General features: G+C 41.3%; 1 protein-coding gene across 5 annotated transcripts in view; it reads right to left on the bottom strand.

The window, feature by feature from the left end:
- Positions 1-26,482, bottom strand: part of utrn (utrophin) — a 221,199-nt gene that overhangs the window by 44,526 nt on the left and 150,191 nt on the right. For all 5 annotated transcript variants that reach the window (XM_059357172.1, XM_059357174.1, XM_059357170.1 and 2 more), the window contains 8 exons: positions 25,659-25,805; positions 20,826-20,904; positions 19,426-19,486; positions 12,820-12,881; positions 11,018-11,092; positions 6,653-6,854; positions 5,812-5,897; positions 4,242-4,399 (listed from right to left, as the gene is read on the bottom strand). In XM_059357172.1, the coding sequence (XP_059213155.1) occupies positions 4,242-4,399; positions 5,812-5,897; positions 6,653-6,854; positions 11,018-11,092; positions 12,820-12,881; positions 19,426-19,486; positions 20,826-20,904; positions 25,659-25,805 (870 nt within the window). The remainder of the gene's footprint in view (positions 1-4,241; positions 4,400-5,811; positions 5,898-6,652; positions 6,855-11,017; positions 11,093-12,819; positions 12,882-19,425; positions 19,487-20,825; positions 20,905-25,658; positions 25,806-26,482) is intronic.

The raw sequence follows: 26,482 nt of genomic DNA on the forward strand, positions 1-26,482 counted from the left end.
TGTGTGCAAGACTGTAAGTGTCTCAATATTATTAGCATATCCTCCTGAAAATAAATTCAAGCTACAAAACAACTAAAAAAGAGGCACATTCAAACCTGGAAATTGGAATGAGGAATTGGCTCTTTTTTAATCAATATTTGTTAAAAAAACAACAACATTTAAGAGTGACTTTTGGTGTGCAATAAGGTAAAATGTGTTTGTAGCAGCAAATATCGAAAAAGGTCAAGTACCAAAAGCTGGCATCAAATATTTACTCAGATGTGTGCTCGAAAGGTTTAACAATTTAAACTTGCCAACAATAGACTGTAATTCATGAGGCAGGTTCTTTTACAGGGGAAGTTACAGTTATGATTCAGAGAGAGGAAAATCCTGTCTTCCTATTCCAGAAGCAAACTTATGAACTATGTCCTATCTTATTTCAGACCTCCTATCATATCTTAAGAAATCTAACGACAACTGTAAATTTGATACTTCCGTCAGCACTCATCTTGTCACGCCTGTATCTTTGATAAGAAGGAACTCATAGGCTACATGAGATGGATAAGGCATATCATCAACGACTCTCAGTCGTCACTGTCTCGCTGGCTTGTTATCATGGACAATAATAGATGGACGTTCAGTTAAAGTGGGCACAAATCATGTTGGTGGAGGAGGAGAACCCTAACTTTCAGTAAAGTTTATTCCCAATTATCAACCCTGGAAAAAATGTAAATGTATTCATTTATTCTATTTTAATTCTTTAATAAAAAAATATATATCTTAATAAATAATAATTGAATTCACTTTTTTTTCATTTAAAAACAGTTTAATTTAAATGGTTTTTGATTCAAGATAATTTAATAAAAATTAATCATCTTGGCAGTTGATATATACCGATTTATACATTTTACGGGTAGTTTTTTTTTATATTTCATCATTATATTTTGGTGTGTCACATTGTTCCCCCTCTTCACTGCTACCACCATACAAACCTAACAACAGTGCTGCTGCCAGTCTTGGTAGTTATTTTTGATTTAGGGAATGTGCCATCCTGATTTAGGATTCCTAACTTGGAGAATCTAACCATCAGAGTTAAGAAATGTCATCCTAAACTGAGATAGGATGAGAATTCACAAGTTTAACAAGTGCCATTCTCCTACCATTTCTTAATAATGGATTTTACTGTATTTTGTGGGATGTCCAGTGAGTTGAATTTTTTTTTGTAGCCATCTCCTGACTTCTTTTGTCTTCATGTTGCAATTGTAGCGGGAATAGTGATGAACCAGAGACTGGACCTCCCAGACACAGATGTTTTATACTAAAATCACGTGACACACATCAGCTGCACTCAGGTGATCTCCACTTCACTAACTGTGACACTGCTGGCATCAACTAGCTATTGAATTAGAAAAAAAAATCTGTCTTCACTTTGATATTTAAGAGGTTTTTTAAACTATTTTTTGTCAAAAAAGCAAAATTATATTGGCCATGATTTCATGTGTAAAAGCAACAAAAGGGTGAAACATTCAAGAGGGGTGAAAACTTTTTATAGGCATTGTATATTCCTTAAAGTAACAAATCAAAGATACTATTGTTTAAATATCCTGAGTGCTAAAACTAAGGGATGGTATCGGCCAAAAATGTCAAATAATACCCTGCCATATGGGTGAATCCATTTCAGGTGATAAATCATTCCTAATTTTTAATGTTCAGTAAATTATATGTCCATTTTGAAACTTTGGAACCATAAAATCTTAATTAAGTGCGGCTCTTACAGAAGGGTTGAAGGGCATACTATAAGAAGGCTTTTGTAAGTTGCCGGTTGACAAATGAGAAAACTGCCAATGAAACTTTCCCCCTGATGACATCCCAAATCATCTTTACATCCTTCACCCTTCCATTTGACCTTCCCCTGCACAATCAGAGCACCTCTTTGTCTCCCCTTTTCCCACACGCTAGTCTCATCGTCGCCTCCTGTCCCTCCTCCGTGCCATCTAACGGCAGAATTATAGCACTTACAGATTAATTACTGCAGGGGAGAGATGGCTGAAAGGATGGCGAGATAGAGGGATTGATGAATAAATGAAGGAGAGTGACAAAGGAAGAGTGAAAGAGGCCATATTTATGGCGGTGCAACTCATTCATCACGGGCCCATTAAACCAAATGGACTGGGTGACTGTGGTGTCACTGGCAGGGCAGACTGATACACAGGTGGCACAGGGCTTTACTTGTGTTTGTGTGCGTGCGTGAGTCTGCGTTCTACCTGCCAACTGAGTTTGATGATTGAATGATTAATGAGCGAGTGGACTACAGCTGGCACAGCAATTCATGATCAAGTCTGGGAGCAATTAGTGCGTGCACATGAGCATGCTCACCTCTCCATGTGCACGTGTGTATTAATATGTCATCAGGAAAGTGAATTGTGGACAAGGTGTTTGGCTTTTTCATTACGTTGAGAAGAAAAAAGAAAGTGAGAGCGATAAGGTTAAAAACCGCCTCACTCTGCTATTTTGAGAGTCGCAGCGCAGGACATCATTGGAATTTATAGCTTGCCTAATTTTAATGTTTGGCTCCCATTTATGACTGCCCAAGCGTGAGCCAGGGGAGGAAGTGTGAGAAAAATGAAACAGCGAGCCTGAGGGATGAAGACATCATTAAATGCCAGTAACGTCCAGAGATAAACCAGAGGAAAAGTGGTTAGCTGGCCGCGGTAAAACACTAGAGGACAGCCAGCAGAAGACTGGAGGCCATTTGAGGCTTCATGGTTGGTCAGCAGAGCTTAAACACTGAAGCACTTTTACAGGATTGAGAGAGGCAGGTGTTAGATGGCTGGGAGATGTGGAGGAGTCTGAGGTGCTTAATGACAATTAGCTTTGGGAAGATGCACCGAAACGTAATCTCTTACAGTACTGATTACCTGCCAAAAACTATTATCAGTAATGTAACTCTAAATATACTGACCTCCCCAACCTACCCAACTCTAAAACCTTTACACATACATAAAGCTGGACAAACCCATGGATAAATTTTGTGCAGAAACGTTGGCAGAGACAGCTCCCGCTCTTTTATAATGCACAGCCCAACAATAAATCCCATCCTTTTGAGCTCATAATGTTCAGCCCTTTTAAATACTGTATCGTATAGGTGTTGAATCATGACACAAGCTGCCTCAGAGAGTGTGAAGAGAAGGAGTCGGTGCAAGAAATCTTCTTTGGGTAAAAGTGAAATATCAGCCATTTTTATAAGTATCTGTTAGCTGCAACAGATGGCAGTCAGCAGTTTTGTTTGTAGCAGATAAACTGCGAACTCTGAGCCCGGAGAAGATGTTCGCCCAACAGACAAGAAACCTGAATGTCCTCCGAATATATCAATATGCTTCTCTGTCAAAACAAGACTAGATATTATGAAAAAGAGCAATCTTCAGGCCATTTGGAGAAGGTTTGTTTTACAGTTTAGTTTTTTCCTTGTGTTCTAAGTTGTTATGACTTTGGCCAACGTCATAACTAGCCTCCAGCAAACTACGATTTTCATGAGCAATCCATCTGACGGTTATTTTCTAAATTAAGCAGTTTGGGTTCTAAAATGTCTTAAAATAGTGAAAAAGCGTCCATCAGGATTTTTCCAAAGCCCAAGGTGACGTCTTCAAACAGCTCAGCATCCAAAAATACTCACAGAGGGACAGACAGCCAGCAAATCTTCAAATTAGTGAGAGTGGAACTGGATTTTTCCAGGCATTTTGCTTAAAATAAATAATCATTTATCAAAAACAGTTGCCAATTCAGTTTATTTTGTCAATCAATAATGATGATTCATCCCCTTTTAGCTCTATATTGCAATCTTTGTCAATGTGGGAGAGATTTGTTTTTCTCATTTTGTTGTGTAGTTTCGTCCTGATATCTGACATGGACTGCTTTTACTAATAAAAAGTTAGGAATTGCGACTTTAATATGTGTTGTGCTTGTGTATTGCTAAACATGCATCCAATTTTTTAAATACAATTAGCATCCCATAAATATTCCTTAATGTATCCAGTATTAATACCATTATGTGATCTTATATGCTTATATAATCCTCAGACATGTGTATAAGTATACTGACATTTAGTATAATAACTGATAATAACTGATCCTTCTTCTTCTTTATACCGTTTTCTGCTCTTGTCTTTTGAAGATGCAAAGTATCTTTAAGTAGCTTTTAAAGCAAAATATATTTCGGTTATTATTAATATTACATGCTTGTGTGTGTCTGTGTGTGAACATACGTGCTGGAAGCAGCTGCGGACGCTGGGTTCGATGTTGGAGCCTCCGAAGGCGGCCACCTCCCCTAGCTGCCTCGGGACCTGGATGGCTTCATGTAGCAGCAGACCGAGCTGCCTCTGGTCACAGGTATCACCTGCAGATGCTACCTGGCTGAAGAGGTCTGGGAGAAGGGGAGGGGAGAATGGAAGTGGATGTTGGAGAAAGAGATTAAAATGGTAGTGAGTCAAAGCATGTAGGTGATATTAAAAACAAAATATGTAGATATATATAGGCGGAGAGGGAGAAAGTGTGACGATATAACACGGAGTGGGCTGGAAAGTGTTTAATAAGTGTGTATATGTGGGCAGGAGGTGGTAAGGAGAACAAAGAAAATCAGGGAAAAGATGCATTTTTAATCTTTCGGTCTTACATGCCAGACTCTTTCTCTTCTAATCTCTCTCTCCCTGCCTCCAACTCTCCGCCACATTTTCCCAGATTTGACAGAGCTGTACTGGATATGGACGCCTGCCCAGTGACGCGCCAGCTCGGCCAGTTAACGTTTTATACTTGAGACTGAGTTATGGAACATCTCCAGAGCTCAAGCACAAACTGAGCAACGGGAGCAGAGAGGGTAATCCGGAGGAACAGGGGAAGGAGAGGGAGAAACGAAGGACATGACAGGTCTTTCTGCTACGCTTGCAGTTGACTTTGATCTCTGTGTGAGGCCTGGCCCTGTTCAGGATGTGTATGCGCGTGGTGCAAACACCAGGAATGAGGTGTGCTCCTGACCCGCTTCCTACACACACCTCTAGCATCTTACTGATCAAACACCCACATCTCCAACTCGCTACTTTCTGCTACAAGATAACATTTGACATGCGCAACTGTCACAAAAATGAGTGTCGAATGGCAGCACGCCTGGTTAGGTGTATGTGTGTGTTGCAGTGTAGCTATATGCATGGGACTGACAAGCCAATGAGACTCCAAAAGAGTAAAGGAGGAATGGCGCAATCAAGCGTGCTTGATACCCTTCTCAGGCTAATAGAAACTGCCAGTGGAACGAATAGGCTCAGGGATGCCATGGCAAAAGAAAGGGAGGAGAAAGAGGAAGAGGGGAAGGAGGACGGAGAAAAGAAGGGAAGCAAGAGTAAGTAAGATAGGATGGAAGACAAAGTGGCAGTGCTGGATGGATGAACAATGGTGTGAGCAGTGACAGCAGAGTAAGATAGACGGGGAGAGATAAAGCGGCAGAAACAAAGAGCAGGAAGCCAAAATGACAGTCTCCTCCCAGTGCAGCAAGCCTATATTCACGCTCTCTAATCCTCAAAAATAAATCAGAATAGAAAATTAAATAAAGAACAGGAGAAACGCGTAGGAGGTCTCTCATGCAATTAGACGACCCGTTCTCCAGCTCCTCTCTATCTCTGTCTGTCTGTGAGTTTGATTAATACTGCTGGGATTACAGCTGTGCCGGAGCGGTATAGGGATGGGCTCGCCGCCGAACTGGCCCGAGCAGTGGAGGGTGGCGAGACAGTGGTGCGTTTAAGTGCATGTGTACATCAGCAGATATCTGACCTGCTCGTTGGCACTTACATTTGTATTTCTCCTCCAGGTGTCCCTTGGAGAGAGAGAGCAAACCGATCTTCATGGACAGGACGCGGATCTTCCCACTGCGACCACTGCAGGAACCACACAGACACAAACACATATTAGACAGTGGCGAGTGTGCAAATTGTATTTATTGTGGGTGCATGTGTGCTCAGTTCTGATTTCTGAATTATATGCAACAGCAGCGAAAGAAAATCATTATCTGCTTGGAAAGAAGCGTGTGCTCTTGTACTTCTATCACTGTGGGAAAGAGCTGCTGAGTTTATTTTTGCCCACAAACAATGTTTAGATCATTAGGCATGTTGGTTTACAGTCAACATGTGTGATTATACAGTATATTCCTGCTGTGCATGCCAGCACAGAGTATCTGTACATGTATGTATGCATGTCTAATCTCAAACAAACACAGTGTGTAACAGACACTCATATGCCAACAAAGGCTGGTGGTATAGCATGTTGACAATGCCAGAAAATATTAGTGAAAGCATTTGAGTGTGTAAATACATTCAACATAATCATTATGCACAGACGACACAAATGCAGATGGATTTGTAAGTGTGATGAGACGCATCAGTTCTGCCACTTTCGTCTAATCTGATTTTTAAAAATTCACAGCCTGTCTTTGAGGGACATTTAAACGTGTAAACAAACTTCGTATTACAGCAGCTCTGATTGCAGTCATCAGTTACATTTCCAGAAAGGATGCAGGTGGCAACATGCACGATTCCCAGGTCCTGTCATAAACTGTGACAAATCTGCGGCAGAGAAAGGAAGCTGATTCGTAGTCCGTGTCCTAAATGCGAAACAGATGGCGTTTCATACGTACGTGTCGTAAACATTGAGCAGCCAGTTGAGACACATGTCGACGCAGAGCGGCACGTTGACCAGGTCTTTATGCTCCTGCTCCAGGCCGTCGTAGATGGACGTCAGGCAGTTGATGACGTCGGGGACGGACAGCAGCTGGTTGTTGTTGGTGAGCTTGTGCTGCTCAAAGGTGTTCTGGGCCACGCTGAGGTCCAACAGGTCCACTGCAGATGAAGATGGGAGGAGGGGGGTGAGAGAGCAGGCAGGATGAAAGGAGTAAGAAGGGGAAAAGTAGAAGAGAAACAATGAGACAAAAACAAGGACGGGGAGAAAATGAAAGTGAAGAAGAGAGGAGAGAGGAGGAAGGTTAACAAGAACAGAGAGAAGTAACAAAGAGAAAAAGTTTTTTTTTTTTTTTTTTAAAAGGGGTGATGGTGAGAGAAAAAGGGCGAGTAAGAACCATTAGTAACCTTTCCGACTTGTTCAATGGGCTCTCAGCAGCGGCTCTGATTTTTCTAAAAATGCCAAATCTGAATAGGACGAGGAGCTGAAAATGGCACAGACTATTCATGGAGGCACTTAGAAACTGCAGACTTGACTGATATTCTGTCCAAAATAGTTCAAAACAACTAACTGCGAGAGTCTGCAGGGAGTACAGAAAGAGAACAGACGGATCATTGTGGTGAAATATTAATACGCGAAAGAAATCTGAACAGAAAAAGACAAATGAGAAAGAAATGTCAGACTGGGAGCGGTCTAGATTCTTCTAATTTAATTTGTTGGCTACGTTTTCAATGACAAAGAAAAAAGCGAATGTATTTGTATCAATATGTCAATTATATTTCCATCTTCATTTATACTGCAGCTATTACTTGCATATCTTGAAAGCAAAAGAGTAGAGAAACATGAGAAAATATTTAACAAAAGAGGCTAATCGAGCCCTTTGGGAAAACACTATCAAACAGTAGCCAGCTGCACAAACAAACAAAACACAAGGCAACAATGCAATTAAAAAATGGATAAAATACAACACACTTTCAGCAGCTGTTGTGCTGTAGATACTGCCAATCACACACACACACACACACACACACACACACACACACACAAATGGATATTGTGTCCAATTGAAAAACTATAGTATTAATAATGTGTGAACACCAGCATTATTTTCTTAAAATCTGCAAAATCTGCCAGTAGGTGAGATAACTTCACTTGTTTTGAAATCAAAAATGCATCAATAAATGTCTGTAATATATAATACTGATTCATACCAGTGTCTTTATTTCACTTAAATGTGGTTGGTTTTTAGCCAGTCGCCCAAACTTTTCTCCTAGTGAGTCCATGTGTGTCATCGTGGCAAAATGTTGTCCTAGAAACACTTTCTGCAGCCGAAACTACCACAGAGGCAGGTGTTTATATTTGTCTGTCTGTCTGTGGACATATTCTGTCAACATAACAGCATCATAACTGTGTAAGAAGCTCTCCAAAAGTGTCTAGTTTATATCAAAAAAGAAGGCTGAGATCCAAGATGGCCGTGGCCCAAGCAAGGGGCGCCAAACTAGGCTGGAGGAAGTAGGGATGTTTGACCCCACCCCTCTTTACACCCCTGGCTCAATTTTCCCTTCCAGCTGGTGTGATCCTTTTGCAAGACAGTCTCTGTCTAACTGAGTGTTCTGTGGATTTACGTCTCTCTCCCACAATATAATGCACAGTTGCTCATGTACTTCTGTGCAGTATCTCACAGTCTGTAGAGGGTAAGGCTCAAATGTTCTATTCTAGTGAATTTTGCTGTCTTCTGTCGAAACACTGACACTCCTCGGAGTGATGAGACGAAATTAGTTTAAAGGAATAGATTAGCACTCTGGTAAATGTGCTTATTCTCTTTCTTGCTGAGAGTTAGATGAGAAGATCAATACCACTCTCATATCTGTCTGCTTAATATGAGACATGGGCCGAGCAGCTGGTTAACTCATCTTAGCACAAAGACTGGAAGCTGGGGGCAACACCTCAGCTGGCTCTGACAAAAGTAGAAAATGTACCTATAGGTATGTAAAAAATAATAATTCTGCGAGAAGCAAATAACTGTTGGGTTTTTTTTGTGCCATTTTCAAACAATTGGTTTAGTATTCCTTCAATTGCAAAGTCTGTGATTCTGGAGAAAGATAGATTTATGTCAAATTTACTGCCCCTTCCTCCCTACTGCCCCTTTCTTTATACATCCATGGTCCTGTGCTCAAACATGAATGAAATAGTGTGGCTTACACTACATTGGCCACATTGTTAGTTTCCCATTTAAAGAGCCAGGATTCTGTTTGTTTTTTCAGCACACACACACACACACACACACACACACACACACACACGGAGAGAGACAGACAGACAGCTAGTAGAGCATGAGGAGAGATCTGCCTCATTAAAAGTGTGTTGGATTTGAAGCGCAAATGCATTTATGACAATTGTTTTATGCAGCGAATTTAGTGCTGACCTAAAACATGTGTGGGCCTACAGAAGTACCAAGTATGCAATTGGGATGCCATGTTTTTACATGAGACTAACTAAAGGCAATGCTCAGATCCTGATGGGACTGTTAATTAGTGCTTAATTCAAGGTCCAATGAAAAGGTCAACCAGTTCAAAATGTAGATAGCAAATTATAGTATTACAGTCTGCTGCAGGTGTTTAATTAGCATGACAAAGATACAGGTTATTACAACAGTGATATGGAGCAAACATATCAACTTATTTAATCCCTGAAGTATGTTTCTATTTTTTAGGGACTCAATAAAAAACACTACTTCCATCCTATAAATACCAAAATACAGCAGGCTTAAAAACATCTCACGGATACTGAGAGTGCAACAAGGCAGGAACCCCGTATTGATCTGCATGCACCTCTCTCTCTGACCCTTTTTCCGCAAACAATTTAAACTCCTTCTCCTGCATCCCGCTCACCTCTCCTCCTCACTTAAGTCTCCTCATTTGCCCTGTTGCCTGCTCCTCGTCAGCCCCTGCGCAGCTCCTTGCCTCGTGTTACCCCCCTGTTCCCCAGAGAGCGCTAATTACCGGGGTGTATCCACATGGAGCGGGCGCAGCAGGGCAGCCGCGCTGTCAGAAAGCGAAACTTTACTTCTCTCTGGCTCTCTTTCACTTCACATGCAGCAGATATGAAGCTGTGAGATATGAGAGGCGGTGGCACATTAGCGGGATGCCACGCAAGCTCATTTGTGCCTCACCGGCCCCCTGGCGCAGACTTAACCCAATTAGACGTTTTATAGTATCCCTGTCATGAGTGTTTGTGTGTGTGTTATTCTCTCACACTTACAGACACACACGACATTCATACGGTTGCACACATGGGTCTTCAAGCAAAGATTCCTCATGAATCCAGGCTAATAACTAATAACTACTTATCCCTCTAGAGTTTGTGTGTGTGTGCTGGCATGCATGCGTGTGTTTGTATGCGCCTGTTTTGTGTTGTGACTGTTCTAATCTAATGGATGAAATTGAATTGCAGTGCCTCAAGTCGAAATCACTCAGGCTAATGCATTCCCATCACAAACGCACGCCTGCGATCAGAGAGCCAATATGAGATAGCAAACTAAAACGCCTGAATCATTCAAACTCATTAACAAACCAACGAACACAATAACACACTTTGATACCCACGATTATTCAGGTACACAGGCCTGCGTGAGGCTGCGGTATATTTCATCTGTTTGTTTCAAACATGCTCACAGAGCAAACTTTCTACAAACAGCAGGATGTAAATGAGCAGTGTGGGCTCGCAGTGTGTGCTGCTATAATAATGTCAACAGCTGGATAATAGTTAACATTTGTCACCATTGTTACACTTTGCTGAGCACAAGTAGCTACTGGCATACGTCGCGAACAGGGAGTCTACATGCACCTGCAGTGTGTGTGGAAATGTGTGTGTGTAGGTGGTGCTGCTAGCCACCTGAGACCAAGGGTAATAGCCGCCTTTGTCAAAGCTTCTATTATAGACGACAAAACAGCAGCTTTTAAACCGAGAGAATTTTGTTAAAAATACAGCGTGGAAACATCCCACCTGTGCTCACTGAATGAGGCTATGCTCAACAGGCTTAACACAATCACCAGCTGTGACTGTGCATGGTAAAAAATCATGCGCGCACACGCACACGCACACGCACACGCACACACACACACACACACACACACACACGTACGTACAGGCACTGTGTGTAATTTTAAAGCCAAAATATCCTTGGCTCCCGCGAAGTTCTGGCACGGCATCTGGCAAAGCTTCAAATCATTACTGCATCCCCTCGTTGCACCCAGACTTCAAAAGAAGCAGACCACGACTGTAGGTATTAAGGTGTGTTTGAGTGTGTGTGCGTCTTACTTACAGCACAGTGCTTTCTGTAGTCTGCGGATCTTCATGGCTGTTCGGTATGCTGAGAATCTCACATTGTTCAAGTCCGCTACAGGCAGGGATAGAGACAGAGATGAAAGGTAGACGGACAAAAAGAAAACGGAGGCAGAAAATCAGAAAACAAAGTCCAACAAAAAGCTGCCTACTGGGCAACACAAGCAGGACCTCCGTCTTCAATGAAAGCCAACTTTTTGTTAGTTATTGTCTATGGAGATGACCGAGGGGACGGGTGGCTAATGTGGACTGTGTAATTAGGTTAGTGAGTTCTGTCTCAGTGGGGGCCTGTGCTATTTGTCGAGCTGCGGGCCCACAGCTAACGCTCCCAAAGTTTCACAGCTTATTACTTATCCGGCTGCTCATTAAAGAACCGTCATACAAGCCGCCCCACTGGGACAGACACATGGTTACGGATATTAACACGGAGCAGGAGAGAAACGGAAAGATCAAGGTGCAATTTTCATCAAATTAAATGTATGGAGTAAACTAACTCGACAAGAGAAGAAACTACATGGTCTACATGATTTGTTGTTCTCTCACAAGAAAACTGAGAATGCACTGTGAAAAAGTTTTTACAGAAGAAATCTTATAAAACAGTTGAATACAGTAGATAACCCGCAGTGACAGGGACATTCTGGACGGAAATGCTGCTATTCAATTTTTTAAAAGACATTTTTTAATACTTGAAGCACCTCCAGTGAAATTCACCTCCAATTTTTGGGAGTGGAGGAAATCTCAGAGACTCGGGGCCTCATGGAGGAACAATTTCATATCCTTATTTCAACTTTTTCTTACTTAATTTATAATTTAGATGGGATTTTTCAGACTCACAATGGCTTCAAGGTAATGAAATGTACAATCCATAAGTGAAAAACTGCACATGACTCCCGAAACAGGTCTTGTTTATTGTGTGCTAGGGTTGGGCGTTTAGAAGAAACCTGCAAACTCGATTATCTAGAACGTTAACAATCAATTAATCAATTAATCATTGCATGCATACATGGGCAAAAAAAAGATATGTATACCGTTCTATACAAAAGCCTGTTTTGATAACAGGCGCTTTTATTTTGAAAGGACGAAAAGAGACTTGATCCTGTCAATCGTAAAACTAACTCAACTAAGATTATTTTGTGAAGATAACGTCAAGGAGTTCAATGTTTTATGTTTTAGCCCCTGAAGAGGCATGAACTTAGTTTTCACAGTAATCTTCATATTTAAATGTGTTTTGTCTTTAAATAAATTCTGGATAGAATTAAATTCACTAATTCATGCTAGCAAGGTTTGACACAGTAAGATAGTTTTGCTCCAATTAATACTCTTCTGTGTGTTTTATAATTGTTATTGCAACTTTCAGTTTGCAAACTGTAGCTTTATCCAACTTAATTCTCAGCTCATTGGCTTATAGACATACGGCCGCAGAACTGAATGCTCAGCGTGTTTCAGTTCAGTGAGTACTGATACGCAGTCTGAGATACAATCAAAATAAAAAAATACACAGATCGATTAAAAATTCCACTGATAGACCCAATTCTTAATACATTAATCGCTCATCAATTAATTATTCCCATCCCTATTGTATAGCAAGGAGAAAATTCAAACTACAAGAAATTTAGTAAATGTGGAAACTTCTTCTAAATTACACACAATTAGGAACAAAATATGTTCGCACAACTGTTTTTTGTATGGCTAAATAAATCCCAAATTACCTGACTGACCTGAAATGAATAGAGGTAACTGAAGTTATTATTCCAGGACATGAAGACACACGTGTTTTCTTACCTAGTGACTGGTAGAGCTCTGTCATCTTTGGATGGTCCCAGCAGGTTGTCTGTGTCTGGTGACTGAAAACCACAACAACAAAAAGAAACCATTAGATTAAATAACCCACATAAGATGACACAAAAACAGACCAAGAGCCACTGAAGTCAAAACACACCCACACACCGACACTGACAAAAGGCTTTTCACAAAAGAATAAAAAATGATGGACAAAAGTACTTTGAAGGGTAAGGTGCACAACAACAAAGCATCACACAAAATGCCGCCAAATGAACACACACTGGGACTCACACACGACCTAACATCAGGATTATCATCACTGATGTGTGTAAACATTGTCGCTGGTTTTATTGTCAACTCCTGTTATCGCACACAAATTGAGGGCAGAGGTTACAGATGCCTCCACAAATCCACAAATCATAAACCGCACACAAAAACAAAAAAAGCAGTAGGGAGAGAAAAAAGGATGAAAACACACACACACAGAAAAAAAGTTGACACATACTGTGAATCCCTCTCATCACCACAGCATCTGTCTTTTCAAACACCATGGGACATAAATATAAGGGGGCCGAGTCTCAACTCCGTGTTTACATTTCTGCTTCAGACAGAAGCCGCACAAACACACATACACACACGAAACAAGAACAAACCAAATATACCGAAAAAAACAAAACAAACGCTATAAAAATAAATAAAGTAAGACGGTGCTACAACTGATCAAACATGGTTGCCTTCACACACAGGACAGCAAAGAATCTGACTTTTCTTGAGCTGCGGCTGCCAATTGGCGCATCTATTTGAGTTCTGCTGGTTGTGTGTGTGTGTGTACGCGGGTGTGTGTGTGTGTGTGTGTGTGTGTGTGTGTGTGTGTTTCAAGCAGACATCTGGCTGTCAGAGGCCACACTCAGATCCGTGTGGAATGTTTGAGAAGATTTCTGGAAGACGGATTTTGAAATAAAAGGCTGTTTTTGAATGCAGAGGCTCCCCTGTGGAGTCTGCGATGGCTCGCTCTGCGCTGACAGGCAGCAGGAAGTGAAGTGGAGTCCTGACAGTGAACTGAGGTGGTGGAGTGGACGACAGGAGCCCTCTGCGTGTGCAGACGTTCATCCCTATTCAATCGCCGTACTGTACAGACTGATGACCCCTTTCACACCTGCACAGGCATCCATAAAGGCGCGGCTTCCAGTGTGCTTTACTTTGCAAAGAGCTTGTCTAAATGACAAAAGGTTTCAATGAATCCAAGTCAGGGGATTGCTGATATTTGCTGCACACAAACACACACCAAGGAGGAGGAATCCTTGGCCACAATTGGCTGACAACTACTGCCATATAACATTTTTGCCATTGAAGTGTAGAAAGGTATATCAGAGACTCGACAGAGCTGCTAAAATGATGGGGACACACAATCAACTCTGTACCGTATTTATGTGCACACACATTTCCATCAACAAAAAGATTAGAAAGCTTCTGCTTATATCCACAACTCATGAATGCTATAATGAGGACGACAGAGTTGTCAGGTTCGACTGTACTCAACGCTTTCCCTTTCGATGCATTCCCTTTGTAATGCCTAAGCAATCTTTTTGTTGTCCTGTAGGAGGGAAAAAAATAGCAAACTGTTGACACATTTACTACAACGCTGCCTGCTTCGGTTTAGATAACACAGCAGGAAGCATTTATAGGCGAGAGGGAAAGCATCAGAGAATATTAAGGAGCAGGGGACGAAAAAAGATTTCCTGGCAGATATTTGAAAGCGTCTTGCAGATAACAGCAGTATATCCTGGGTGAACTACAACCCAGTGTGGGGTCTGAAGCCCCTTTCACACATGATCTGCAACCCTGAAACTGTCTACATACGTCTCGTATGTGAGAATGCATATGTTGGAATCTCCTAAATGAAGCAAACACTTGCTTTTAGAGTAGCCTTTTACTGTAGCCAGCCAAAGGCACACCTGTGCAATAATCATGCTGTCTAATCAGCATCTTGATATGCCACATCTGTGAAGTGGGATGGATTATCTCGGCTCACTATCCCAGATTTAGACAGATTTGTGAACAATATTTAAGAGAAATGGTTGATGTATATGTATGTATGATGTGTAGATCTTTGAGTTCAGCTCATGAAAAATGGGAGCAAAAACAAAAATGGTGTGTTTATATTTTTATTCAGTGTAGATAATAGAGATAGTGGAAGAGGATGAAAATAGGGCCGGAGACCTGACCAATGGCGGGCTTAACAGCTGTTGTTCTCTGTTTTATATGACTGTAATTCATTTATGCATTTTTGACCAACCATCTGACAAAACCTGTGGAACTGGCATTTTACACCGACAGGCTCCGAAATCACAAACGCTGGCTAACTGTGAGTGGAGGGCGTCTGGGGATGAAGCGGCTTGTGCTCTGCATGTGACATTTTCCTTCATAAACATCATTTAATGACATCTCGGAGTAAGCATCGACAAATCAAATGAGGTCACGGGAGGGGACACTGCGGCAGGCGGAGGAAGGGTAAAATTTATGTAGCCACTAGGGTAGTGTGAGGGGAGAAAAATAACTTTCTACAAGATGTTTTTATGAGATTTCTCTCTCACCAGCGGGTAAAACAAGCAGCTGAAAACATCCTACAAAAGTGGGCAGCCTGACCCTCTCAGACTAACAGATCACCACGATAACAATTAAGCTTATCAAGAATAACTGCAATTTTCTTTGACGTTTCCGGTGTAGCGTTGCCATTTACAGCAGCTACAACAGATAGTTAAAGTGTTTTTGCTAATTACTCACTTCTCTGGTGCTTCATAATTAACCATAACCACAATTTTCCCACAACTGCGCCTGTCGTCCAACAAAATGATTAGAAAATGTCAGTGCACCATGGTCTGAGGTGTGGACGTTTCCAATCAAACGTTGGCTGCAAACACTTCTGCTCAACACTTCTGCTGCGAGTTTGTCACTGTCACGCACAGAGAGAGCACCATGAATAATCATGAGTGTGCAGATGAATGATTGCTTGAGTATCTGGGTATTCAAAGAGACAGAATTAGTCAAATATCTGACTAAGCAACAGAAAGACTTCAGGAACTTTTCTTTTTGTGTGACAGCGACCTGCCAGACTTATCAGCAGAGTGTCTGTGACAGGTGAGAAGAGCCTGCATTCACCACATGACATCTTCAGTCTTTCTCCGCCTGTCACGTCTCCGCTCTGCCTCTTTTTTGCTCTTAAAATATTAACCCCTTCCCTGCCAAACTTATCCATATTCTGCTTTTTGAAATACAGTACAGCTGTGGATTCTTCTTGAAACTTTTGCCTACATAACAAAGACACCCTGAGAAGAGGATGTATAAAGTCCAGTCATGTGTCTGCGGGCTGTCTCTTCTGTTAGGTCCAACCAACCCCACCAAATGTTTCCTGACAAAAACACGGAAAAACATCCCGTCCAGAAAAGCCTCCGAATATCGAGGAGACTTTCTCTAATCTCAGCAGAGATGCAGTCTTGCTATATTTCCCCTCAAAAAGCCTACAAGGCTTGTGAGCCCTCCCCAGAAGTGCCAGAATGGGTGAAATGGGACAGCATGTGAGGTTGCCAGCATGAGACGGCAGGCACAGAACTCATGTGAAGCTATTTGATTCCCCACCCCAATATGTCGCCCCGAACTCATCACCACAGGGGGTGGACAAGGCGCGGTTTTAATCAGGGGCCCTTTGTCAGTGCAAAGAAAAGAGGCTGAGTATGAGAGGAGATGGAAGAGGACACGAGGAGGGGTTTGGGGAAATGAATGTGTCAAAGACTGATTTCTGGTGTCCCGAGGATGTCACGGCACTGAAAGCGACCTGTGATTAGTCCTGGAGATGGATTTAGAGTTGAGTTTTCAAGCTGCAAATTAAGTGGGTTTGCATGAGTGTGCAGCAGCCTGCATGTATATTTGTGTGTGCGAGGGAGGATCAGACAGGGCAGCGTACAGCCGAGCGCACTATCTTCATTTTAATATGAAAGGAAAGCCACACACTGGGGTAAAAGTTGAAGGAGGATTGATTCTTTTCTTGCTCTTCCTGAAAGGCAATTTAATGTGAATGCCACCATGGAGAAAAATCCTGGTCCAAACCAACCTAGAGGTATCAACAGAACATATGGTGTGTGCTCACAATTATGTGTGTGTGTGTTTGGTTAGCGAGTTTGATTCCAGTTGGAGTTAATATGCATCTTTGGGTGTGTGCAAGCGTTTCTTTGCCAGAGAGAGGATGGGATTCTCTATTTGTGTGTTCAAACGCATGTGTGTGTATTGTTCTGTGCCCTTGTGCACATGTGTTTTGTTAGCGCGAGTGGGCGGATGCAGGTTCATTGGCTGGGCACATCTGTGATCACAGGCTGTTGTTGACTCTAAAGTTATAAGCCTGTCCTCTGAGTCGTTGCCTGTCTCTGGCTTTCATCTCTGATCTTCCTCTTGTGCCAAGCCGCAGGCCCAGAGACGGTGCAGGTGTCCTTTTCTCTTTGTCTAAATCCTTTTATTCCCCTCCATCTCTGTCTGTGTCTTTATCGTGTGTCAGATTCACTCAATACGAATTGTATTTATATTCACTAAGATTCAATAAACTGAATATACAGTTTTAAATTGCTTAATGAATGTTTTTACGAGCTTTCCAGAAGCACTTAAATGCACCACGAAGTCTTCGAAAACAGTCCCAAATGTACTCTAACTATAACGTTATCCATCTCAAGCAAGTTTAACATCTCTATAAATGTGTAAATATGCTTTGGAAGATATTTTATCAAAACCTTTTGGAGACAGTGAGACAAGTCTAGACCAGTAAATCTTTCATGGCTGAAGCTTTTATTGTCGCTTGTTCTGTGGACAACAGCACAAGGGGGATTTCTAAAAAAAAAAAAAATGGCTCTTTGACAATTTAACTGACACGGTGACATTTCGACTCATGGAACAAAGCGATTTGAGGGACCAGCCCTAAAAATGACACCCATTTTATCAACCTAAATCACAAAGTAAGACTGCTACAGAGCCCCAAAGAAAGAAAGACAGAAAGACAGAAAGGAAGGAAGGAAGGACGGAAGGAAGGAAGGAAGGAAGGAAGGAAGGAAGGAAGGAAGGAAGGAAGGAAGGAAGGAAGGAAGGAAGGAAGGAAGGAAGGAAGGAAGGAAGGAAAGAAAGAAAGAAAGAAAGAAAGAAAGAAAGAAGGACTGACTAATGACGGCTGAAACTGCTACACGAAGATTTTTCTAAAATAAGGTCCCTTCAGGTTTGGTTAGTCAGCAGTTTCCTGACATACAGTTACATGATTTCTGGATAATGAGGTCCTTCAAACTTTCAAAACCGACATTTCCTGAACAGCATGTTTTAGACACTGTCCTGGTTGCCACCAACAAAGATCTCTTAGCCTGATTTAACAGAAACCTGCTGTCTGGCCGGATTTGGCAACAATTAGAATGGGAGGCAACATGTCAAGCTCAAGTTGTTACAGTCACGATGAGAACAGTGTGGGAAGCTGCTCTGGGATACAGCCAGGTATTATCTATTCAAACGGAGGTGCTAATGGTGGACTGAATGAGAAATGTGCAGGTGAAATGGCTTGAATTTTAATATACACACACGGGAGCAAACGAGCAGAAAGAAGCTCCTAATTAGGAGTAATATAAATTATGTACGTGCACTGAATATACATGGAACAATAACTAGCTGACCATTGGTATGGGAGGTCACTAGAGGTCAAAGCTTTAATGAAAAGGTTGAAAACTATTAGATTCCCTGCAGAAACATGTTTCAGATAATGGGCTTTTTCTTAGTCAACTATGAACATTCAAAAATAATCATCTTGCAGATTGTAATTGAAATAAATGCCTGTCAAGACACAATTTGAGCCTATGGCCCACTGAATAAAGTGTTTTTATTCAACCTTGATTTAAAAAAAAAAAAAATTGGGACGCTGTGAACCTATATTCAATTGAAGAGTGTACCAGAACAATATGTCTAATGCTCAAACTAGGAAAGGTTTGTTTCCAGATCATGGACAAACTTTTAGTAATTTCTTCTTACTTGCACAATCTACAGGTCTATAGAAGCCTTAAATTCAATACTGCGAGAGAAGTTTCCAACCGAACGATCAAGGCCCAAACAGTGGTCACAAAATTTATCCAGGAGGTCAAAAGATGATCAGAAACACAAAAAGACAACTCAGCTACACATAATTCTGTTCATACTGTGTTCAATTTTTTGATTTTCTTTCTCTCCTCTATCCTTTGCCTTTATTAAAAAATATTTCATAGTTTGACCTCTAAAAATGTGTCAAATAAAACCGCTTGAGACAAGAAAATCTCTCCTATGTTAAAGTGCTCTGTGATGGAAAACCAGACAATGCAATGTGTTAAGGGGTCGAACAGAAAATAAATTGGAAAGTCACAATAAAGAGATGGGGATGGAAAAAAACAAAGGAGGGGTTCTTTTTAGAGACAAAGGCTGACTGCTCTGCCTTGAATGCTAACCAGGTTACACTAGTCATTGTCCCATGCTAACACACACATACACAGAGACACACACATATGCAAACAGTTTATATAGGCACAAAGATGGCTATAGAAGCCGTTTCTCGCCACTTACTTGATGTAATATGGAACCTTATTCTGAGAAACTGCCCGTTGCCAGGGGAGCTGTACAGAAGCTGCAGAGAGAGAAAGAGAGAGAGAAAGAGAGAGAGAGATGGAGAGAAAGACATAGAGTCAAGCAGTCACAATCGAAACACCATCTTAATAAACAATTTCACCACGCAGTACAGTAATCCATTTAGTGTTGGGGGCTTGACTTGAAATAATTCACACATCTAACACTTCCATAATAACATAGCCTATCTATGTAAGGAAAAAAAAACATGATGCTTACTGTGCATGAAATTGAGAGACAAAAAAAAGTAAATGGGTATTGTTTTCTCGCCAGAAATAGGGAGGAGGGAGACAAAAAAAACCTTTGTGAAAAGGTGCCACATGTCCAGGTTTATGTTAAACCCTGTGCTATACGAAGGAAAACAATAAATAAAGACCCATCAAGGACATCTCAAAAATGCCAAACATTGTTAAAAGCAGCCAGATAGAACACTTGAGAAGCTCTCAAGAGCAATACAGAGCAGAAATGTTGCTTGATTTATCGCCCTCCCACTTTCCCTCCTCCTTGACACAGCTCTACGCTCAGATAGAGAGATGAAAAGACAGTAAGAGAAAGAGATTAAGCCAGATTGGGAGATATACGAGATGGATAGGGCAAGATAAGGACGCAGTACTTTATTGATCCCTGAGGGAATATTAAGCTACTAGTGTAATGAGAGCGAATGTGTGATGGAGTAGATAGTGTCATAGTGCCAGGAAGATGAAAGAAGAGACGGAGGGCTGTTTTGTCTGGTGCAGCTGCTGAGCTCTCAGCAGGGCTTACTTGGTAAATTCATGTCTGTTGGTGACACGGCACGGCGGGCCGAGCTTCCCACCTGCTCTGAATCACGCACCGTCCATTTTGTGTCTGTGTCTGACAGTCAGCAAAGCAAATCAGGTGGAGCAGAGAGAACACTAATGGCCGTATGATTATAGAAAATGACATTAGAGAGAGAGAAACAGGGAGAGAGAGAGAGACCGGCAGCTTTGTTTAATGTTCACACTCGTGCATTCATCTTTTCTCTCTGTAGCTTTGTCTCCAACTCTCTCTGTTCCTCTCTCTCCGCTAATGACCACTCAAACGCAGGAGAAAGAGGAAGGGAGTGAGTGGAGAGCTGTAATTAAGCCCTGCATTATTCAAGAGTGAAGTGCCTCGTCTGCAAACTGTGTGTGAGGGTATGCGCGTGCACCCCACAAATCCACCGAGCATGCATGGCTGTGGAGCGTATGGCCAGAGATTAGAAGATGGGACATGAAATAAAATTAGGGAGGACAGTGAAACAGTGTAACTGAGTGGAAACAAACCAAGACTCCCCCAAATGTCTCTAATTCCCTCAGAGAAGTAATTGGCTCTGTACTTACTGGAGAGGAAATGTTGTGAGGAGGGGCCGAAGTCTCGGTGGGCTTCCTGAAGCAGCTTCAGCCTGTCCTCCACCGCCACCTGTGATGAGATGACCAGACAGACAGACAGACAGGAGAGAGGACAGTCAGCCGTGGGCCTGGAAGTCACTCAGAGAAACAGAGCTTTACAGTGGCTGGAGTTGGCGTCATGGTTGGAATGAATTCAATTTCAGTGCAATTAAGTTGGAAGTGGAGTTGCTGTAAAACCCCAAGCTCAAGAAACTTTTAGGGGTTTAAATATATACTGCAGCATATCTTGAATAAATGTACATTTAATACACATGTAGGTTATTTACCTGTGTATAGCAATACACCAACATATAAAGTACATTGTATCCTACGACTATATTTTTATTGAGAGTGGTTTGTGTGTCCTTGATCCTTCATCCGATGGACTTCACACTTGCTGGGTGTTTTGCTGCTGACCCAATGATGTTAAGTTTCCGATTTAGAACGGTTTTAGCACACGACACGTTCAATATTAATAAAATTGGAATAAAAAAGCAGAACAATGCTCTGTCTGTGCTCTGTGCCAAGGGCTTCAGGGGGAGACTTCAGACTTCAGACTTCAGAGTCAAGCATGTTTTCAGCAGCAGGTTACCAAGCGAGCACGGAAATGAATACCTCCGCTAGGGGGACGAAACATGCTGAAAAATTCAGGACATTCCCGAAACACAAATAGTTGTCTTTAATCATGTCCTTGTTTGTCCCGAAAATGAACCCTTCTAATAATAGATAATGTGAACAAGCTAAAACGAGTGCTGTGAGACTCGACTTGAGACTTGAAGGCAAAAATGCTGAAGAGACCTGACTTAATGACACAGCAGGCTAAAACTGAAAAACACTGCACTGAACATATTGTGTATTTTGGAGCGCTGCCAAATTGATATAAAATTTAATAACATAACGGAGATACGCAGAGCCTGATGCTGACTCTAAATTCAAATGAAAGAACACTTTCATTAAATCATCAATCAGTCTACATGAATTTGGAGATCAATAGCTTTTTTTTTAATCCTCTGAATCTGTGGAAATATTCTAATCTAATAATTTATGTCGTCTGCAATTCCCGCTTTTAGAAGAAATTATATAGCACAGTCGGAAATCACTTTGAACCACTTGAACTGAGGAGAATTTGCCCCGATCTCCATTTGTATCCTAGTTACACCTCGTCTGCAGCAGCCGTGTAGAGAAAGCAGCACGTCAGCAGCAGCACTGGCAGCTCTCCATTAATATTTACACTGGAAGCAGTCAGTCACAGTATTACAGTGCATTCAGGAGTGTTTTGAAAGAGCTACAATGTATAGTATAATGTATCAGAATCATGGCCATTTTACAAGAGGTAGTTTGACAGGCTTCATTCCTTTACAATTCAATAGCTGAATGCGTAAAAACACTTTTCTCTCCAGCGCAGCACAGTGGAATAATCTGCCCACACATCTGAGTCTGTCACACAGCATGTTTGAAGTGGTATTAAAGAAACGTACCTTTCTTCTAAGAGCACCATGTAGCATATTCAATTTCAATTTTGATGTTTAACTTTTTTATCCCAGAAAACATGAGCATGTTGACACAGCTACCGCGCCACCTGTTTTTTATGTGTTGTTGTATTGTTTGCATCAGTTGAGGAGAAATTCACTTCCAGTCTAGTCTCATATTACCCAGAAATGCTATCATAAGAATTAACTTCTTCACAGAATAGCTTGTACAGACAGGTCTGACTCATAATCATAGTACCAGACAGGTCACCAAGGGTCATCTTGTACTCATGATTCATTTATAGTGCCTTCAACTTGTCGCACTCATTACCTAAACACATTAATTAAATAAAGTAAATATCTATAAAAAAAACACCCTGAAACTTGTGATAGGGACCAGACAACAGGAATATCTTTGTCTGGGGATTTTAATTAACTAGTTTGTGTGATAACCTCTGTACATTCTGTTTAAGCTGGATGATATTTTGATTGCTTGACTTTTGACATGTAATTCTGTAACAGACTGACATTATGTCTGTGTGATGTCAGTTTTTGTACCATTTTATATGGACTCCAGGAAGATAAAAACAACCAATGTTGCAGAATTTAATAGTGAATTGAAAAAGAATAACAAATCTGCTGTTGTTGTGGTTTTTTTTTTTTTTAAGTGTTATACCAGAGGACCACAATGGAAATAAGGCTTCAGGCTTTATTGTTTAATTTAAGTGATTTTCAAAGTAAATATTGACTGCAGTGCAATGTTTATTGTTTTTTAATCATCAAATAAAATCAACCAGTAGTTGTAGGTGTTACAGTGTGCAATGGTCACAGTTGCGAGCCATTATGTGGATCCCCTGGACAGCTAAACTGATAAAAATTAAGGTTTTAGGCTGTCCCGGTGACTCTAAGGCTGAGTCCTTGTCTCAGTGGGCCCGGGTTTGAATCCATCTCAAGGCCTTTTAATGCAAATCTTCCCCTCTGTCTCCCCCTTATCATTGTCAAATAAAGCATGAAAATGCTCCCAAAAATATATCGTATCCAAAACTATGGTCTATATTTTTCTCAGAGACAGACAACAGAAAAACTAGGAAGAAGACGCATTAGGCGTCCAGTAGAGATAGCCTGTAATGATCGAACTGTGTGCTGTAAACATCATATCCTTCTTTCAACAGGATAAGTCTCGGTAAGCAGATAACTGCCAAGTTAGGATTAGGCGATGTGAATCATACCATGACACACACTGTACATATTGTGAAGTATTGTTGTGTTGGTAAAAAACACAGAACAGAAACCTGAATAATATGAGAATCATATGTACCACAGATGTCTTTTTCCCTATATAATCCATACTAAATCTATTTTTACAAAACTGTTCTCAAGAAACACATGGACAGGTTGCTTATAAATAATTCAAACTTTCAAACATTCAGTGCACTCAGTGAGAGGTGAAGCTTTATACAGCTTTAGGTTTTCATTCACACACACATTCACTCCTGAGAAAGCTGTGTATTGACCTCTCAGACGGTACACCTGTGCCCTACGTGGCTGTGGGGTTGTTTTGCTCCATCAGGCTGACTGGCAGGACAGTATTGGCAGTCTGTAATATCGAGACTCACACACACGCGCACACACCTCAGGCGTTATGGCAGCCACACACACAGCTGTCCACACAGGGATCCTGGAAATAGGCACAGGAAGGCCAATAGCTCAGCTTCTTTCTGGCCACTAATGGCTATAATGGTCACTGTCCCACAGAGAGGAAGATGGGAGCTGTCTGCATAAAAAAACTAAATCATCAAACTACACAGTCAGACCTGGCTTATTAGTGAAGCTGTCGCCTTCCTGCAGTCTAAAAAAAAATGTAAAAAGTGTACAACAGAGAGAAGTGTGAAGTCCACTAAAACTCTGCCCTGTTCTGACTCCGTATTTGAGCTATGGTCATTCTCCAGGCAGGGAGGCTATTAGTGGGTGTCTGTACAGTACATTGGAAATATCACAAGGCTACAAATTAACCCAGCTACCCAGCTTCTCTCTGCGGCAGTGTTACGCTTAAAAGGGATGACTTGAGGTCCCCTTCCAAAGATTTCATTTTTTTTTAACAAATTACTCCCTTTTTCTGCTTTTTTTTTCCTGCCCCAGCTCATTTATCTAAAGCAACATTGCCACATGGCTGCAAAAAACTTCAAATGGAGTCTGCAAAAAGTTTCAGTGACAGTGTCTTGGAAATCCTGGGAGCTGTGGCTGCCCGGTGACCTTCAAACTGATGCTGCAACAGCTGGGCAGTCTGACCTGCAGGCATCAGCATCCAGCTTGTTCCTGGCTGTTTCCATAGAGGTGCAGGGCTTAAATATCGTAGTGGAAAACATGGCCACAGTGAGTCAAATGAGAAATAAAATCACATTTCTCTGCATCTTTCTCTTTAGAAGATTACTTTATTAATCCCACAATGGGGAAATTCAACCTCTGCATTTAACCCATACTTTTTTTACACACAAGTAAACACACCATGCAAGAGGGGTCAGGTGCCTTGCTCAAGGGCACTTCAGTGCTAGATCTACACATGCATTGTAAATATAGAAAGGATGAGATTACTGGTCAATCATTGAAAGAGCTAATGTTTGAATGAGACTTGCAGAAGCAGAAATAAGAATGGTACAATTGACCTTGCTTGGTAAGGACACTGTGTAAGAACTGACAACTCCCACTCGTACAAACTTGGAGGATTTCACTCGCTAATTCACAACCAACACGGCATCTCTTCTCTTTCCTTCTGATGACTTGTAAAGAGCCTCCTCCACGACTTTCCCTCTAGGGCTGAGACATGCTCCGCTCTGAGAAACACTCATCGAGTCCCCCAGCGGATCACACTAAGACATTCAGGTGCGTCGAGAGCCAAGAATGTGACTGGTGTTCTGTGAGAATAGTGTCCATTGATGTGCGGTGACAAAGTGCTGCAGTGAGCACGGAAGCTGCGTTCAAATAAAACAGATACACAGGTAGAGGGACAACTCTCAGTCCCCTGTGTGTTCGGCTGACACAAAGTGAAAGCAGCATGTGCACAGCAAGAGAAGCCGAGCGAGAGAGAGAGAGAGAGAAAATCAGACATAAGAGATAAAAACACAGGCAGGCAGTAGGAGAATGAAGGAACAGAAAGAAAGAGGATCAAGATATATTGAAGCCAGCACTCATTTAGGCAAGCGTGGACAAAATGCTGTAGGAAGTAAAGTGAAAAGAACCCAAAAGAAAGCAAGTAAAAGGTATAAGTAGAAAACCTATCTGCTCAATTCTGCAGATGATTGAAGACGATTTAAACTACCTGTAGTAGTTTCCATCTCATGTTGAGCTGGTCCAGTTGTCTGGAGGCGGTGGAGGACAGCTGGATGTCCAACGGTGTCAGCTCTGCAGAAAGCTCATTGACGATTCTGACATCCTGACGTAACGGGGCGATTTCCTCTCTGAAGGTCTGGACGGAAAGTTTCATGTTGTTAAACGGTGAAAAATTGATATTGTAACTGTATTAAAGTAATCTAATTAGCTAATCGTGACGTGTGTGCTATCACAAACAATCACATATTTATCTTCTGTTAAATCTTAATTGCTGTTTAACATTTTCTTGTTTACTGCGTCGCCCTCATGATGTATAAGTGGAGATAAATCAGTTCTAAATTGTGTTTTGTTGCACTATGATTTAAAGTTTCTACTGTGGCTGTCAACATAAAATGAATGTCTACATACTTTGCATGTCCCATACTGGAAAGCACACTGGTTTTAGGGCAATTAAATTATATTTTAAGCTAGTGATACACCATTACGTCATCTAAATTGATTTTAAAGAAGCATATAGTAAGGCAAATTTCTTAGAAGATCTGATGTATATTTATTTATTTGCTCTCTAGAATTCCACTTGAAACTGTTCTTATTGCACTAAAGTTCTAAAACAAATGAGAAAATGCATCTACTTTATTTCATATCGACAATTAATTGACTGAATTGCCAGCAAACATGATATATTGTGTTATATTTCGTAAATGAGATATTAAATGACCGATATCGAGGCCTGACCCAGCCTTAATTGGCTTCCACTGTTGGAGCAAAATCTATTAATGTATTAATAGTTCTATTCAAAGTGGCTGCCGACAT

This window comes from Centropristis striata, chromosome 18, assembly GCF_030273125.1.
Source record: "Centropristis striata isolate RG_2023a ecotype Rhode Island chromosome 18, C.striata_1.0, whole genome shotgun sequence".
Classification (NCBI taxonomy): Eukaryota; Metazoa; Chordata; class Actinopteri; order Perciformes; family Serranidae; genus Centropristis; species Centropristis striata.